Raw genomic sequence first — 18,536 nt, 5'->3', positions numbered from 1 at the left:
GACATCCTCACCCAGGTTTCCTTCAAGCTTCTCAAATCCAACAGATCCGAGGTGGAAGATATCTTTGCACCCTAGATCAGTATCTCTCCCAGATTATTCCCATCCTTCCAGTCACCAGGTGTCAAACTCTTCTGTCTCTCATACTTCCCGCAATCAGCTGCCCAATTCTGTTGATTCTACCCTTGTGATCTATCCCACTCCTTTCTGCATTGCAGAAACCCTGCTTCAGTTCTTTATTACTCTGGATCTGTGGTGTGGTCCTGGTATCCTATCTGGCTTGTCCACCTCCTGCCTCTCTTATTCACAGTCCATCTTATATACTGTTGCCAGATAGTTTCCACTCTTCCAAGACTCGGGGGCCTGCTTGCCATGGCCAAGTCCATGCATGACAGTTCAAGATCTCTTCAACTTTACCCAGAGTTGCGGGTCATTCCTCAGTTCCTCCTTTCCACTTTATACACTGCGTGCGTATGAGGTCAGTCGCTTCAGTCATGTCATGCTCTTTGTGACACTATGGACTGTAACCCACCAGGCTCTGTCCATTGATTCTCCAGGCAAGAACACTGGAGTGGGTTGCCATGCCCTCCCCCAGGTTTCTTCCCAGTCCAGGGGGGCGAACCAGCATCTCCTGCATTGCAGGCAAATTCTTTACTGCTAAGCCACCAGTGAAGCCCTCTATATACTTTATGCTCCAATAAAATCAGTCTCTTGATGATTGTCCCAGATGGGACTCACTGGGCAACAAACTCCAAGGCAGAGGTTAGAGCAGAATTTTATTAGGAAGCGCTTTTCTGTAGCTGTGGCAGGGGAGTGATGGAAATAGGACTGGGCAGAGGAAGATGAGATCTCATGCAGGCCCCTGAAAAGGAGGCACTCTTGGAGCCCATTTGAATCCTGAGTTGGGTTGAGAGGGGTGGACCTTGAGAACCCTGCACTGCTCCATCTTTGGATATAGCCTCTTCGTGCAGGGCAGTTTTCTTCACTAAGGGAGGCCTCCAAAAGGGCCAACAGCCGCTGCCATCTTCTGGCAGTCCTCCCAGCACATAGAGGAATAAACCCTTTATCAGCAGTTCACAGCCTTTTTGGCACCAGGGACTGCTTTTGTGGCAGACAGTTTTTCCATGACCTTGGGAGTGGGGATAGATTTGGGATGATCCAAGCACACATTTATTGTGCACTTTATTTCTATTATTATTATTACATCAGCTCCACCTCAGATCATCAGGCATTAGATCCCAGACAGTGGGGACTCCTGCTTTACATAATCCCTTTATTTCTCAAAGTAGGTCCAAGGGGTACACCACACACCCTACCAGATGCACTTTTCTATAAGCTCAGTGGCAAACTGAGATCTGTCTTTTGTGCCCATTTCTAAACTTTTTCTTTGGTAATAACATGCCCTCATTCCTGTTAAACTTCTAGTCTCCTTTGCCACTGGACACCACACAGTTCCACCCAACGCCTCTGATGAAAACTGATACATGTCACTGCTAGATTTGCATTCAGAAGAAGTGATGGGCCCTCCAAGTCTCCTCCTTTCCTCTTGCCTCCTGGAAGGTAGACAGGCTGATGTGGGCTGAAGCAGAGAATTTGTTTCATGAGACAGAAGCTGTGTCTTAAGGATTTCACAATGAGAAAATGGAGGGTGTATGGAGCCACCTATTAGCTCCGGGTGGCTCCTTCAAAAGGGAAAAGCTTCTATCTTTTTTAAACTACTGGTGTTCTGGTCTTCGTTATTTCAGTTGAACTTGTTCATCTACCTAGCTCAAGTTGCAACAGTTTTCTTCCCATTTCCATGTCCCTGGTGCATGCTAAGCCGCTTCAGTCATGTCCAACTGTGTGCAACTTATGGACTAGAGCCTGCCAGGCTCCCCTGACCATAGTTCACCTCTTGTTCAGACACCAGTTTAAATGTTTCCTTATCTGGAGAATCTTGTTGATCTTGTTGATCTTCCTACCTTCCTTTCTTTCCCAAAGGAGAAAGTAGTATTCTCCTCTGCTGACCTTCCATGGTAGTTTATCTAGCATGACACTTTTACCTAGCATGACACTTTTATCATAGTCATTCTTGAAATAAGACCATTTGTAGTAACATTGACAGACCTAGAGATTATCACACCAAGTGTAGTACTGCTACTGCTGCTAAGTCGCTTCAGTCGTGTCCGACTGTGTAACCCCATAGACAGCAGCCCACCAGGCTCCCCCGTCCCTGGGATTCTCCAGGCAAGAACACTGGAGTGGGTTGCCATTTCCTTCTCCAATGCATGAAAGTGAAAAGTGAAAATGAAGTCGCTCAGTCGTGCCCGACTCTTAGCGACCCCATGCACTGCAGCCTACCAGGGTCCTCCATCCATGGGATTTTCCAGGCAAGAGTACTGGAGTGGGGTGCCATCACCTTCTCCGAAGTGAAGTAAGACCAATACAAATATATAATATCACTTATATGTGGAATTTTTTTTAATGGTGCAAATGAACTTATTTATAAAACCGAAATTGATTCACAGACATAGAAAACAAACTTAGTAGTTACCAAAGGGAAAAAGTGGGAAAGGATGAATTAGAAGTTTGGGATTAACATATATTCACTACTATATATAAAATAGGTAAACTACAGGATCAATGGTGTGATCACTCACACTCACCTAGAGCCAGACATCCTGGAATGTGAAGTCAAGTGAGCCTTGGAAAGCATCACTATGAACAAAGCTAGTGGAAGTGATGGAATTCCAGTTGAGCTATTTCAAATCCTGAAAGATGATGCTGTGAAAATGCTGCACTCAATATGCCAGTAAATTTGGAAAACTCAGCTGTGGCCACAGGACTGGAAAAGGTCAGTTTTCATTCCAATCCCAAAGAAAGGCAATGCAAAAGAATGCTCAAACTACTGCACAATTGCACTCATCTCACACACTAGTAAAGCAATGCTCAAAATTCTCCAAGCCAGGCTTCAGCAATATGTGAACCATGAACTTCCAGATGTTCAAGCTGGTTTTAGAAAAGGCAGAGGAACCAGAGATCAAATTGCCAACATCCGTTGGATCATGGAAAAAGCAAGAGAGTTCCAGAAAAACATCTACTTCTGCTTTATTGACTATGCCAAAACCTTTGACTGTGTGGATCACAATAAACTGTGGAAAATTCTGAAAGAGATGGGAATACCAGACCACCTAACCTGCCTCTTGAGAAACCTGTATGTAGGTGAGGAAGCAACAGTTAGAACTGGATATGAAACAACAGACTGGTTCCAAATAAGAAAAGGAGTATGTCAAGGCTGTATATTGTCACTCTGCTTATTTAACTTATATGCAGAGTACATCATGAGAAATGCTGGGCTGGAGGAAGCACAAGCTGTAATCAAGATTGCTGGGAGAAATATCAATAATCTCAGATATGCAGATGACACCAACTTTATGGCAGAAAGTGAAGAACTAAAGAGCCTCTTGATGAAAGTGAAAGAAGAGAGTGAAAAAGTTAGCTAAAAGCTCAACATTCAGAAAACAAAGATCATGGCATCTGGTCCCATCACTTCATGGCAAATAGATGGGTAAACAGTGGAAACAGTGGCTGACTTTATTTGGGGGGGCTCCAAAATCACTGCAGATGGTGATTGCAGCCATGAAATTAAAGACACTTACTCCTTGGAAGGAAAGTTATGACCAACCTAGATAGCATATTAAAAAGCAGAGACATTACTTTGCCAACAAAGGTCCGTTTAGCCAAGGCTATGGTTTTTCCAGTAGTCATGTATGGATATGAGAGTTGGACTATAAAGAAAGCTGAGCACTGAAGAATTGATGCTTTTGAACTGTGGTGTTGGAGAAAATTCTTGAGTCCCTTGGACTGCGAGGAGATCCAACCAGTCCACCCTAAAGGAGATCAGTCCTGGGTGTTCATTGGAAGGAATGATGTTGAAGCTGAAACTCCAATACTTTGGCCACCTGGTGTGAAGAGCTGACTCATTTGAAAAGACCTTGATGCTGGGAAAGATTGAGGGCAGGAGGAGAAGGGGACAACAGGGGACAAGATGGTTGGATGGCATCACTAACTCAACGGACATGGGTTTGGGTAGACTCCGGCAATTGGTAACAGACAGGGAGGCCTGGCGTGCTGCAGTCCATGGGGTCACAAAGAGTTGGACCTGACTGAGTGACTGAACTGACTGACAGGATCAACTGTATAGCACAAGGGAACTATACCCAATATCTTTCAATAACCTATAATGGAAAAGAATCTGAAAAAAGAATAGATGTATATGTATGTATAACTGAATCACTTTGCTATATAGCTGAAACATTATAAATCAACTATAGTTCAATTAAAAAAGAAAAGAATAAATAATTGGTAGTTCTTCCCCTATTCTCAGATCCTGTGCTAAGTGATAACATCCTGTAAAGCAGCACTGGGCTTCCCAGGTGGTGCTAGTGGTAAAGAACCCACCTACCAGTGCAAGAGATGTGAGAAATGAGTTTCTCACTGGGTTGGAAGATACCCTGGAGGAGGGAATGGTAACCCACTCCAATATTCTTGCCTGCAGAATTCCACTGACAGAGGAGCCTGGCAGGCTATAGTCCAAAGTGTCACAAAGAGTCAGACGTGACCGAGTGACTTAGCACGCACGAACGCAGAGCAGCATCTGACCATCATAGCTTCTGACCTGCTGTATCCAGCAAAGATCTTTCATTTGGTAGACGCTTGTATTATTTGTTGACTCAATGAAGTTTTTTAAAATATGGGATTAAAAGGGGCATTCCTTTCAATTTTCACTGATCAGTTTTGTAACAGAAAATTTTCACTCAACAGAGGTAACAGAAAAATTCCATCTCTCACTTAACATCCTGCAGATTCATAAGCTGATTAACACATTTCCTCTTAGGTGGAATAAATTTTGTAGGAATACATTTGCGACCTTTTCCTTTGGTCTTGCTGTCCTCTCTCTCTGTGTGGTGTGCTCAGTCACATCTGACTCTTTGCGACCCCATAGACTGTAGCCTGCCAGGCTCCTCTGTCTAAGGGGATTTTGCAGGCAAGAATCCTGGAGTAGGTTGCCTTGCCCTCCTTCAAAGGATCTTCCTGACCCAGGGATCAAACCTGCATCTCTTGCATCTCCTGCACTGGCAGGTACATTCTTTACCACTAGTGTCACCTGAGAAGCCCTATCCTCTCTGACTAGTTCTAACAAATGGCCAGAACGTACATTTAAGCAGTGACATCATTACAAGCTCTGTAACTGGGGACACGCCCACTACCTCCTAGTGGCAGTGGTTTCTATGGTAGCTTTGAGCAGAATCAGCCCACAAACACAGGCAGGAAGTGATTCTCTCCAAGGATTTTCTGATTACATCCTCATGCTCATTGCATGTGTGCATCACATGTGGTCTTGGATTCAGACAAGGATTAGGAATTCGGCTGTCTGTGTCCTGACATTGGTCCTACCACTTACCAGAATGATGATCACAATGAAAGTGTTAAACATTTTCGAGGTTTCAGCTATAAAGTGGAAATATAAGAGGGGCAATACTGTGATGTAGTTGGAATATGGGCTCTGGAGCCTAAAAGACCTGGGGGTTCATTCTCACTCCATCACTAAGTGGAGCTCTCACACTCTGTATGATCTAGACATTTTGGATTCCTGCGCATCGCTTGGGGATGCACAGGAATGTGACTAGAGCTGTGGGAGGAAGGGGAATTCTTCCCAGTGAAGGAAACAGTCTGAGCCACGGCTGAGAGACTAGAAAGCATATCTTTTCTCTAATGATTCAACTGTCCCATCCTTTTCGGGAGCGAGGAGGGCATGCACCCACACACACATACATACACATACATCCACACACAATTACATATACACACACACACATGCACACAAATGAGCAGGGATGTAGAACCACAGATCCCCAGAGAGACCCACTGGCTGCCTACCATTGTGACCTGATTCTGTGCTGACAGGAAAAAGCAAAATAAAGGTTCAAGAAATTACCAAAGTATTAATGGCGTGTATATGCTGATGACTAGATTACAGTGATTTTAATTTTCTTGAATTTTTTTGTTTTCCACATTTTCTTCAATAAACATGTAAATTTTTCATCACTCTTTCCTGATAGATTTTTCAGTTTCTGGATTTCTTTTCTCAAGAATCCTTTATTTCCTTGGATCCAAAAAGTTACACCAGGATCTTTGGACTTGCCACATTGGCTGATTCATCCCTGTATCTGACTGGCCTGGAGAGTCAGACTGAAATAAATTCTGTCCTTAAGATTTTGTTGGACCTAGTCCTGTACTTCCTGTTGCCAGGTAGCAGACATGCATAATCAACCTCAGCACTCTATCAAACCAGTGGTAGATATGGCAAAGGAGCCAGGCAGCCACTACGCAGCTATAGTAAGCTTTGAGATAATGTCTATTTGTCAACACTAGACCAGTCCATCTCCCACAAATGAGCACATCTGAATAAGCTTAGCACTCGAAGCACCACCAAAAGAAAGTAGCTTCAGGCAGGCTTCCTTTGACCCCCTGTGGCTTTCACATCCCCAAGAAACAGCAGTAGGTTGACATGTAAGTGGCAGCTCATGAAAATGCCTGCATGACTCTTCACATGGCCACGTGCAACCCTGACAGAGGTCAAGATTGCATCTGCACACTCGCTGAAACGATCAAGCAGATTGCAGGGGCTGCATGTGAAAACGTCTCATTATTCTATGTCAAACTTACATCCAAGGGGCCATAGGCTCAGTTCTGTGCAAAGACAGTTTCTGTTTGCACTGCCTTTATCCACATGGTGTTTTTAAAATATGAATTGCTGCATGATTTTTTTTAAAAAAGGTAATCCTATATATGAATCTGGACTGATGGCTTCTCTAGAAAAATGAGTGGAAGAGGCAATAAAGGTGATGCTAGTGGTAAAGAACCTTCCTGACAACACAGGAGACACAGAGATGTGGGTTTGATCCCTGGATTGGGAAGATGCCCTGGAGGAGGGCATGGCAACCCACTCCAGTATTCTTGCCTGGAGAATCCCATGGACAGAGGAGCCTGGCAGGCTACAGTCCCTGGGGTCACAAAGGGTTGGACACAACTGAAGGGACTTAGCATGCACGCGAAGCAGTGAAGGGTCCAGTTTTCCGCGGGTGACCACTGACTGGAGTGGAACAGAGACCAGGCGTGTGCTCTCCAGCTCAGCTCGGTCTTCTTGGCTCTTTTGTCTCCTAGACAGCTGTTCTGTTCATATGGATAATGGGCGCCCTTGCTTCATACCATTTCACCTATGTATTGATAGGAAAAGCAGTTTAAACGTACTGCGTACCGTCCATTCACTATCTCTATGGGAGTGAGCCTAGCTCAGTGGCACTGTCTTGCTGCAGGGCAGAGGCCACCCTGATGTCATTTATAAGTTACTGTCTTCCTTCTTTCAGTCTGAGACCTGGGTCTGAAGAAGCAGGGAGCTCTGCTGTCAGTTCATTTACCTCCTGAGGCTGGAAGCTATTTAAAGCTCCAAATAGATCTGAAGAACTCTTGATACCCTCCTGATCATTCAGGATGAAGATTTTTCTGTTTTACCTTGCTTTTGAGGGACCATTCAATTTCCTGGGTCAATCTGGCTTTCGGTGATCACCACGGTCAGATAAATGTTCTCATGGGTGAACACTGCGGGGTCACAGGTGCAGCCTTTCAGCCACACCAGGACAAGGGTGTGTCCTCAGATGATGGACTGGCAAAGCAGACCTCGGAAGATTCCAGCAGGACAACTATTTTCAGGTGATGTGGGATCATGTATTTCCTTTCTCACCAGAAACCAAGTATGTGACCAGTAACTTGTTCTAGTCAAGGAGCCAGAGCAGCTAATAAGTTTTTGAAAAGACAGCAGAAGTATAACCTTGTAAGGCACACAAAAAAAGAGATAAATAGTAACTTTGGTGGACTGGAAGTGCAATTATACTTGGAAGATGATTTTGATCCCTCATGAATTGAAAGACTTACTAAATAATGCTTTAAAAGCATTTATGGTTCTTATCCATCCCCTCACTACGGACTGAGATTAGCTGGGGACTTTCACACTAAGAAAATAGGGTTTACAGGTCAGATCAAGAAGCCCTCTTTGTCATTACTGACAGCCCCAAACACTGATGATTGATCTATGATACGCTCATTGGTGGGAAAATATCTAAAAATATTAGGTTTTGATGGAGAACCTTATAATAATAATAATCGTCACCCCAGCAAAAAGAAATCCAGATATCTGGAGCAGAAATTTAAGTCTGAATATTACAGACTATTCTACTCCCAAGGCATTTGTAGACAGACTTCTTTCCATCAACAAAAGCGAGCCTTGGTTAAATGAAACAGCACATGATCACGGCTTTAGGTCCAACGGCACAGCCTCTTTGCTCAAGTGTCACTTCCTCTTACCTCCTTGAACTCAAAGGCAGAGACAGAGTCTCCCTCCTCTCTTCTGAGGCACTGAATTTCTTAAGTCTATTAAGGCACTTATCACATTGAATTTAAATGCTGCATCTTGCTAGAAGATTGAGAGCTCAGAGTCATAGTGTCCTTGAGACCTGGCACAGTACTGCAGGATTTTTATAGATCAAGTTTGGGAAAGGCAGGAAGGAAAGAAGTAAGGAGGTGGGGGAGTGGGAGAGGTGGATGGCAGGCTAGCAGAACGTAAGGAAATGTAGGCCAGATAGAAGGAAAAAGACACTTAGTACTACTTACCCAGAGTGTCTGGGCTCCTCTTCTTTAGTCTTGAAGCATACTACTTCCTAAGCCTTGAGTGTTTCCCAGTTTATAAGACCAGAGAACTTATCTTTCAAGACAGGTCAACACGTTTTCAGCAAGCCTTCCTGCATCCCTCTCCCTACACCAGTTCTCTTATCTTAACTTCCTACATGATTTAGTTTACTTACCACCTTGGGCTCAGAGGGGGTTTTTTGTTTTGTTTTAGACACATTGTCTTTCCATGCTAAACTGTGAGCACCTTAGGGCCTAGAGTTTTATTCTGCTCCTTCAAGTCCCAGGTAGAGTTCCTGGCACAGAAGCTTAATAAACATTTGTCAAATGAATAAACTAATGAGTAGAAATTCCTAACTTTTGTAATTAACCTAAAGGGGGCCTACATTAAATTTGAAAGGTTACTTAGGAATTTCATTGTGAGTATATGGATTACCCACCTAATTATTTATATCAAAGTTTTAACTCTAGGCCTGCTGTCCTATTTTCTAGAAAGTTTCTGGGTCACCTTTCACAGTCAGTTACCAAGGGAGCATGAGAGAATTCAATTTGGTGTCAACCTCAAAAATGGAATGAGAAAGAAAAACATAAAAATGAGATAATTCCTTTAAAGTCAAATATACTGATAAATCATACTCTAATATTCTTTAAAGTATAATCTTCATGTTACTTTAAGTGTTCCATATTTCTTTTATCATACAAAATGACATGTGATCGGACATAAAATTTCCATCAGACTCTTCCGACTTGGGCAGATAAGGCTCTTGAGGGGAACTCTAAGCAGGGTGATTATGGGAGGATAAGAATTGATGAAGACTAGAAAAATAAACGAGGGTGAGGTCATGAAAGGCAGCTAGCACTTCAATCATATTGTTAGGTTTGGGCTTTATCTGATAGAAAATGAAGAACTGCTACAAACTCTATCAGAGGAATGACGTAGTCAGATTAGGCTCTGTGTTACTGCAGTACCTTTATGTGAGATACACGCAGTTGTTGATGCCAGACCAAAGCAGGGCAGTGGGAAGAGAGAGGAGACACTGAGAGACATTCATAAAATCGGATTATTATTAGATGAACAATCCTATGTAAGGTGTGAGGAAATACCTTCCTTTGAATGTTTTTGGTATTACAATGTAGACAACCAAACACTTCTGTTTTCTTTTTTAGTTTGATTCTAATGGTACCAGGCTCAAAAGTGTGGATGTCATGACTAGCCATCCCCTGTTTAAACTCAGAAGAGAGACAACAAAGAAAGAAATATGGTAATGGCATGACCCTACTGTGTTCCCGCCCCCAACCCCAGACTTATAAAAAGCAAAGCATTTCCAATAAATCCACTGAAGCTGAATCCTAATCAGCAATATATTTACCATCCATCAGGATTTTATTTTGCTCCATTGACCGATTAAATTTTCAGTGAGCCTTTGATTGAGAGACCGGCGCTAAAAGATACTGGTGCACAGCCATTGAATCAACAACACAAGAGAGCACAGAAAAAGGGTTTAAGAAAAATGACCAAAGTATAAAACTACAACATTCAATGTTAACGGAAGTTTTAATATACACTTGACTGAAGATGCATACAATGAACTACTGAATCTCCATCTATAGACAACCAAGATATGAATGAATTTATTTAGCTTCCAGCAAAACTTCAGGCTGTGCACTTAAAGAACTGGAAACCATCTAAAAATGAAAATTAACAGTGGAAGCAACAATGGCTATAAAGTATGGTGAGATGACTTTAAAGAAAGGATTCGATTACTGTTTGGAAAGTTCTTTTGACACTAGTCTTTGAGAAGTTTGTGCATTTCCCATCTCTGCATAGTTAAAAAGAAAAGAAAGAAAGAAAAACAGAAACTAAAGTCACACACAAACCACTTGGCCAAACTCCACAGCTCTATGTGATTCATGTTTTAGAACATGCACCTATGTGTACTGCTCATTTATCTAAGAAGAGTAGCTCTAATTCGATGGGTTCATGCAGTATCCGAGGGTGAGCAATGAAGTCAGCACACATCTCCTCATCCAGGTGTCACCAATTAATGAAGCAAAAGTTAACGGGTGAAATGGGAACTTGTCATCACTTTACACTAACTCTTGTAGGGTAACATTAAATGGTGAGATGCTTGTGCTTTGAGCTCAAATGAATAAACTGGCATATTCACACCACAAGAATCAGCAAATGAATGGCATGTGCAAGAGAAAATACAACAGACCTTGATCTTACATAAACTAATACCACCAAACATAACTATAATCCACTGTTCACAACTGGTATGGTTGCATTATCTTTCATAGTCATACACAGATAGCTTAAAGCTCGTGTATTTTACATATACACACAAATAATTTAACATTGGAGCATAGGTTTCATTACCTATGAAAGTGCCAGTGTAATAAAAAGTTACACTGACAGTTGCCATATGTACATAATATTTGGGGACCACTGTGGTCTGATTTAAAACATAACATCGCACATTTACAATGTTGTTTGTGAAATGCTCAGAAGTTAACAACAGGTTTAAACTTGTTTGTACTACCATGGTTTTGTACCTCTGGAACAGCAGGGAAATGTGTATGGTGGACTCAGCAGCAGCTAAGTATCCACTGGTGAACAGGACTCAACAACAGAGAGACACAAACAGAGTGACAGGAAGAGATCCCGAGTAATCTGAGTTTCCTCCAGGCTCCCTCTAAGAGCCAATGCTGCTTGGTAGAGGGATACAACTCATGTCTTATGAGACCAAGGGTAAGGCTGATAAACCTTGTAGGTAACCCTGTTATTACAACATAGACATACAGCTAGTTCTAGAGAAAGACTACATACCTGTGTAGCACCTAGGACTCAGAAAGCAATAACAGGATTAAGATGTTAGTTTACGGTCTAGTGAAGCATTTAGAAATTAAGGTTTCTGCTCTACGACTGCAACACTTCCAAAGCAAAGGATAACTTGGGGAAAACCCCACTGTTTAAAGCAGCACATATTAAGGAAAAAATCCTTTGCAAAGTTCAGGCAAAACTGGTGAGACTAGCGTCATGAATCTTGCTGAAAAAGAACTCAAAGCTCACTTGAGCAACTAATTTAGTTGTAATGAAGAAATGAATGGGACAGCTGGATGTCCTGTTTCTAAAAACAGGATGTTACAGAAGTGTGGGCTCTTTAGGGTAAAACAGTAAAACATCACTAGATGGATGCTTACTAAAGGGATCATGTACAAGCTTTTATATTGAAAAAAAAAAAAAGGTGGAACTAAATTTCTTTATTACCGTAGATACTCAACACTTGAACGAAAGCTATCTTGACCATCAATGGAAGAAAAAAAATCAGTGACAGTGAATTAAATTCAGAGGGGCTTGGGAACCCAGATTACATCTGCATATCTGCCTGGAGGGAAAAGAACGATGTGAATTTGTATATCGTAGAACTCCACTGTAATCCATCACAACATTCCACAGATCAGTCATACACCGTGGGCCAGACAAGGTTGGTTGAAAAACACAACACACAGAATTAAAGCCAATCTTAACAGTGCTCAGAAAAAGGTAAATGCTGTTTCCGTCCTCATTACCAGCTTTACAGTGGGGATCTACCATATATATCTTGAGGCAGGAAGTTGAAGGCATGAATGAAATCCTGACAATAATAGATATGGAATAAAATGAAAAGCTTAACTTTTTCCCCAAGCTTTCAACATTTAAAAATTATTTTTTAAATTTAAGGCTTTAAGTTTATCCTCCTTTCACATTAAAGACAGGGAAAGAAAACTGTTAAAATCAAAAACTGACATCATGAGCTTGGCACTTTTGTGATTAATTTGAGAGGGTGTCTACTTTCTTACATTATATACAGATGTTTATAATGACATAAAAAAAATTAGAGACTTGTGAGTACACATATTTGCATTTACATTTTTATGTAAATTTTTATGTTTTTCCTATGGGTTATTTTGTTCTTTATGTCCCCCACCCTTTGTTTATGTTTGGTTTCAAGCATTTCATCTCATTCAATCATTTCATTTTTTTAATTGCACCTGTTTTGTGCCCAAACTCCTTGAATCTGAGGCCATATCTTTTTTTTTTTTAAGCAAACTCAAGAATCATTGTACAACATGTTACAAGAGAGGACAGAGACAAAGAGAAATAGAGAAAAATAATAAAAATGATGGAGAACAAACAATAAACTCAAATTTACAGACAACCTTTACAAGAGAAATACTTCAGTACAGACAAGTGAAAATGATGTGTCAAAATCTATTTCCATATTTACATTTATAAAAGGACTATACAATAGCATCATTGTTCAAATTCCAGCTTCCATTTCCAAAGGGTGTGAAGTCCAGGAGAAAAGACAACAGGAAGTGAATCAACAAGAGCAGGGGTGTGTGGAGTTCCTCACGGCCTGGTCAAGACTAGGGAGCAGGGGGCAGGGGGGCAGGCAGCTTCCGTGGGTTCATCTGCCACTTTCACCTCAGGAAATCAGTTGCAGGTTTTGCTGTGGATTGGCTTGCTAGCTGTTTGTTGTATATAGGCCATGCAGATTTTACCCTTTCGAAAATTAGATCTTCATGCCGCTGGAGTGTGTCATTGGTAAGAAAAGAAAAAAAAAATCATGCTAAATCATTTAGAAGATATTAAGTGATAGCAGGCTGAGGAAAGAAAAAGATCATTTGCTATTTTTTAATGGTTCTTTTATTGCACTTAATTTTTGTTGTTCTTCCTTCTTCCTTTCATAGAAAAAAAAAGATTCTGAAATAGTTATTTGTACAATATTGTCTTTTGCTCCCTTTTATTGATAGGTGGTGGGAGGGGTTCTTTGAAATTATTTCCAAAAAGGACAATTTTCTTTGACTCCATCCCTGTTACCCCAATGTTAGTTTTCTAGTCATTACCACCCAAGGTTTTTGTTCACAGACTTAACAGTTCTGGCAACGATGCTGCAAGTATGTCATACCCAGAATCCCACAGTGCAAGATGCTGTTCATCCAGGGTCGCTGATTCAAATGGGGCCTTGCTGAGTAGGATCAAACCTCCTCTTCTTGACATTTCTTCCAGAGTGCGTCAAAAGAAGATGCAAGCAGAAGGGGAAAAATTCACAATATTAATCAGATCATGATGAGAGAAGGGTAATGATAATGACAGCAACGCTAGTTCCAGAGCAAAGTAATCAACTCACCCCGAGGCAGACTGTCCAAAATAACTCGAAACAGAGAACAGCTCACACTCTGGATGTTGTTACAACCTCCCTGTCAGCGCATATCCATTTGTGAAGGCCGAAAAGAAGCTTCCAGTTGTTCACTGGAACAGAAAGCCTCAGCAGCCCAATTTGTCTATTTCAGAAGGAAGTGTGAAAGCTACTCAGTTGTGTCCCACTCTTTGCGACCCTATGGACTATACAGTCCATGGAATTCTCCAGGCCAGAATACTGGAGTGGGTAGCTGTTCCCTTCTCCAGGGGATCTTCCCAGCCCAGGGATCAAACCCAGTTCTCCCGCATTGCAGGCAGATTCTTTACCAGCTGAGCCACAAGGGAAGCCCAAGGATACTGGAGTGGGTAGCCTATCCCTTCTCCAGCGGATCTTCCCAACCCAGGAATTGAACCAGGGTCTCCCGCACCACAGGTGGATTCTTTACCAACTGAGATATCAGGGAAACAGGTTTCAGAAGGAAATGACATAGCTAACGTTAAACTAGGTATAAATTAATCCAGGAGGCTCTTCCACTTAGGGGGCTATTAGAAAAGCTAAGAAATATTTTGAAAGTCTTAGAACTGTTTCCTTTGGGAACTTAAGAGTTCTGTATCTGTGGATTGGTTTTTGCCAAAGTGACAAAAACAAAGCAAAACAAAAAAACATTGCTCTACTCAGTTATCTTGCTGCCTTGGGGTGTGAGCTCTTACCTCACTTTGGAACAAGCGTTTTTCTTACCTAGAAAGTAGAAACCCAGAGTGCACAGTCAGATGGTACACTCCAAGGAGAATGGACACAGGCTCAGGTTAGTTAAGCAAATGGAGCAGCTTGGCTTAGTTGAAATAAGCAAGTTAAAATGCTTTGCTCACAGTGTCCAGTCTCCTCAAAAGAGGTTCTTATGTTTAAGAAGAGAAAGAAGAGAACCAGCAAGACACTACAAGGCAACAACAAAAGTTGGTTGCAACCTCCCCATGGTCTGGCTTCATGTGGGGCATCAAGCAGGGGTTCATGCATTCAGTCTGCACACTGGGCGGGCGCAACACAGCTGCCACCATGGCATCATGCAAAACCGGAGCCCCCTCATCCCCCTCCCTGCCCGTTCACTCGGGGCCAGTTGATACCCTTACAGCCCTAAGTACCAAAAGGACTGCAGTATATTCCTCATTCCCACAGGTAATTCAAAATAAAAACAATACGAAAGCTGAAAATATGTAGAAAGACATCCTGCAAAGTTCTTATTTTTTTTCCCCAAGATGACTGCTTTGATGCTTCTCTTTTTCAATAGCAAATATAAAACTCTTTAAAAAATCTCCCCTTTTCTAAGTTTTCATTATGGCATCTTCACTAATGGCTTAAGCATGTGGATCACTGGCCAACACATAGTACAAACACTGTTTGTAGCACTGCTACTTTTTCCTTTTCACCATTCCCCTTCCTCCCTCTCAACCCTCTTTTGGGTCAGTATCCCTAAAAGCAATCATTGCTGATGCTGCCCAGGAAAGAGAGGTGAGAACAAACGGGAAGTCTCCCACGATGTTCTAAGTCAGTTTCCTTCAGAGCACAGGGCCTGTGTCTCCACATGGCCACTGCCCTTGAAGGTAGATGCATTAGGAACCACACTTCCTGTGAGTCAGGTGGGGGGAAACAGCGACTGTTTGACCTTGTGGAATGACCTTGAAGGACTAGGCGCCCCAACCTATTTAGATGTGTGTTGCCAGAATGCAAGAGAACCATTAAACTTTTGTCTCCCCAATTAAAACTGTGTGGAGGAAAAATCAAGTGGGCTCATGGTACACATGTAAATAACTATACTGAAAGTGAAAGTCGCACAGCCGTGTCCGACTCTTTGCGACCCCATGGACTATACAGTTCATCGAATTCTCCAGGCCAGAATACTGGAGTGGGTAGCCTTTCCCTTCTCCAGCGGATCTTCCCAACCCAGGGATCGAACCCAGGTCTCCCACATTGCAAGCAGATTCTGTACCAGCTGAGCCACAAGGGAAGCCCAAAATGACTCTATCGCCCTTATATAAATCCCTTTATTCAAACTCAGGGAATGTCACATAAATAGCCACATTTAAGGTCGTAATAGCAATCTGGTCTTTTTGTTGTTGTTGTTGTTGGCCAAGCTGCAGAGCTTGCAGGATCTGAGTTTCCCAAACAGGGATCAAACCTGGATCCTTAGAAGTGAAAGCCCTGAGTCCTAACCACTGGACTGCCAGTGAATTCCCTGGTTCACTTGGAGATATGAAATTCCATTTCAGCCTGACATATAGGCAACCTCTAGTGTCCATAAGTTGTCAGTTTTGAAGCTTAGACTGCATTTTTTATAAAAACAATGTCCTACAGTATGACTGGCCTCCCAGGGCAGATCAGGAGGCCAATCCACCCTCCTGTCTATGGGAAAATCGACTCTAAATCCTAATGAGGAGTCCAGGACAACGCTTCCACCACTGGCGTCCCAGCAGAGAGAAGGTGGAGCCCTGTGATGAGGACAGTGAGGGCCATTCCTGCAGTTGGCTGACTTTCAGGGCTCCTCACGGGTCAACTGTAGAACCACTACTGGCTACTATATGTTGAGAACTGCCTATCAAGTTATTTTGTTCTATTTTAATGTGAAAGCACATCTCTCATCCGTAGATGCTTGCTGCTTTCCTTCCACAAGTGTTTTCTCTGAAATCCTTTGTTCACTGGATTCTGAAGGCCGCTCACTTTTTCATCATAACCTGCAAGGTATTTCTGAATCATTATAGAATATCAGTGCAATCCATAAACCTGCATTGACTCAGTTTTCATCCATTTTTACTACTTCTGAAAAACCTGTACTTTTGTCTACTATATGTTATACTATACGCTGCTGCTAAGTCACTTCAGTCGTGTCCGACTCTATGCAACCCCATAGACGGCAGCCCACCAGGCTCCCCCGTCCCTGGGATTCTCCAGGCAAGAACACTGGAGTGGGTTGCCATTTCCTTCTCCAATGCATGAAAGTGAAAAGTGAAAGTGAAGTCGCTCAGTCATGTCCCACTCTTAGCGACCCCATGGACTGCAGCCCACCAGCCTCCCTCTGTCCATGGGATTTTCCGGGCAAGAGTACTGGAGTGGGGTGCCATGGCCTTCTCCCATGTTATACTATATATACATCTACAAAAGATTTTTTAAAGCTTCTTCAGGTAACAATACTGTTTTGGGAATTGTAAAGTCTTAGATATTCTTTTAAGGGCATGTTTATCCACCCCTAAGATCTCTTTTTCCATGATGAGTCTCTTCTTTTTCCATGATGAGTCTCTTCTTTTTCCATGATGAGTCATCACTCACCCACCAAGAACCCTTTGCCCAGCTCTGCCCCCTTGGTCACCTTAGACTGAGTTCACTTCCCCAGGTGGTTGAGTTAGGGAGCTGAACTGGCTCTTTCTGGCTAACCTGGCACCACCACCACCTGCTAGGTCTGAGTAAGAAAGTGCCTAACCCAAGTGTCAGAGGGATACTGGGGAAACCAGGTCGCTTATTTTACATTGGGATATGGTCATAGAATTTAGATAAGGAGCAATCTGGTTATCCTCCTCATGGAAAGACTAGCTAAAATTGATTTCATTTCTAAACTCCACAAAAAACAAAAGCAGAAAAAAGACATTTGATTTTTTGACAAAATGTAATTAGCAATATTAGATTCATTTCAAATTTCATTCAGTATGCCATTCAAACAATTCAGTTAACTTTCCTTGTGATAATCCAGATATGACCCTTTCAATTTCATTTATTGCAAATACCTAAACAGTCCTTTCTTTAGTACCTCCAACGACAAGGAACACAAGCCATACAATCTCCTAGCGTCCAAGTCAGGTTCAGTAGGGACTGAATCTGACTTCTCATAGACAGGAAACCACGTATTTAATAACATAGGTTTATTAAATTAACACTTTTAATGTCAGGGGCAGCTCTGCCAGGTGAACATGGCAACTCCTGCTGCTGAATCCCATGGAGAGAGCAGGTGGTGGAATAATGGGGCATGGCAATAGTCTTCCATAGCCTGCAATTATAACACGTTTGAAAGAACTCAACATTTGTCCTCAAATCTTGTGATATGAACTATCAGCAAACTATGGCACTATTTACCTTCAAGTTCTTTTCCTATCATCACCTAGAATCTCTTTTCTACCACCATCACCTATGGTGTGGATATACTCTATGGGCATAGAGATGACCATATTGCTCACATCAAAACTCCTGTCTTCAGATTTAGAGAATTCAGATAAAAAGCTGCATCCAAGTTAATAACAGCAATTCTGTTCATTGTTAAATGAAGAGATGAAATTATCTTTTTATATACTTGTCACTTGTCCTAAGCTTTAGAGAAAGATGCTACTAAAATGTACTTCAGTCTCTTGATTTTTTTCAATGTCCAGGAAAGGCAACAACTCTAATGACTTAGTGGAACAACATTATTATTCAATGCTGAATGATAGCCATGAGCCTCCTTGGCTACCACGTTTGCAATCTTTTGCACCACAGTTCATAGCTTTATTTAGTGTGTGCAGGGATAGAGAGGAAAAAAAAAAAAAAAACAGCAGAGGGTGAGAGCAAATAAATGCAGATGTGGGAGAAAGTTGACCAAACTGGTATGAC

General features: G+C 42.1%; 1 protein-coding gene across 6 annotated transcripts in view; it reads right to left on the bottom strand.

Moving 5' to 3' along the window:
* Positions 1–10,257: 10,257 nt before the first annotated feature.
* Positions 10,258–18,536, bottom strand: part of ADAM23 (ADAM metallopeptidase domain 23) — a 188,966-nt gene continuing 180,687 nt past the window's right edge. For 3 of the 6 annotated variants that reach the window (XM_060411249.1, XM_060411248.1, XM_042244097.2), the window contains one exon: positions 10,258–13,770. In XM_060411249.1, the coding sequence (XP_060267232.1) occupies positions 13,722–13,770 (49 nt within the window). In that variant the 3' untranslated portion in view covers positions 10,258–13,721. The other 3 variants (XM_015093509.4, XM_042244099.2, XM_042244098.2) reach the window with 2 other exon arrangements.

The sequence above is a fragment of the Ovis aries genome, chromosome 2 (genome assembly GCF_016772045.2).
Source record: "Ovis aries strain OAR_USU_Benz2616 breed Rambouillet chromosome 2, ARS-UI_Ramb_v3.0, whole genome shotgun sequence".
Lineage (NCBI taxonomy): Eukaryota > Metazoa > Chordata > Mammalia > Artiodactyla > Bovidae > Ovis > Ovis aries.
The sequence above is the reverse complement of the archived record's forward strand: the minus strand, read 5'-3'. Positions and strand labels throughout refer to the sequence as shown.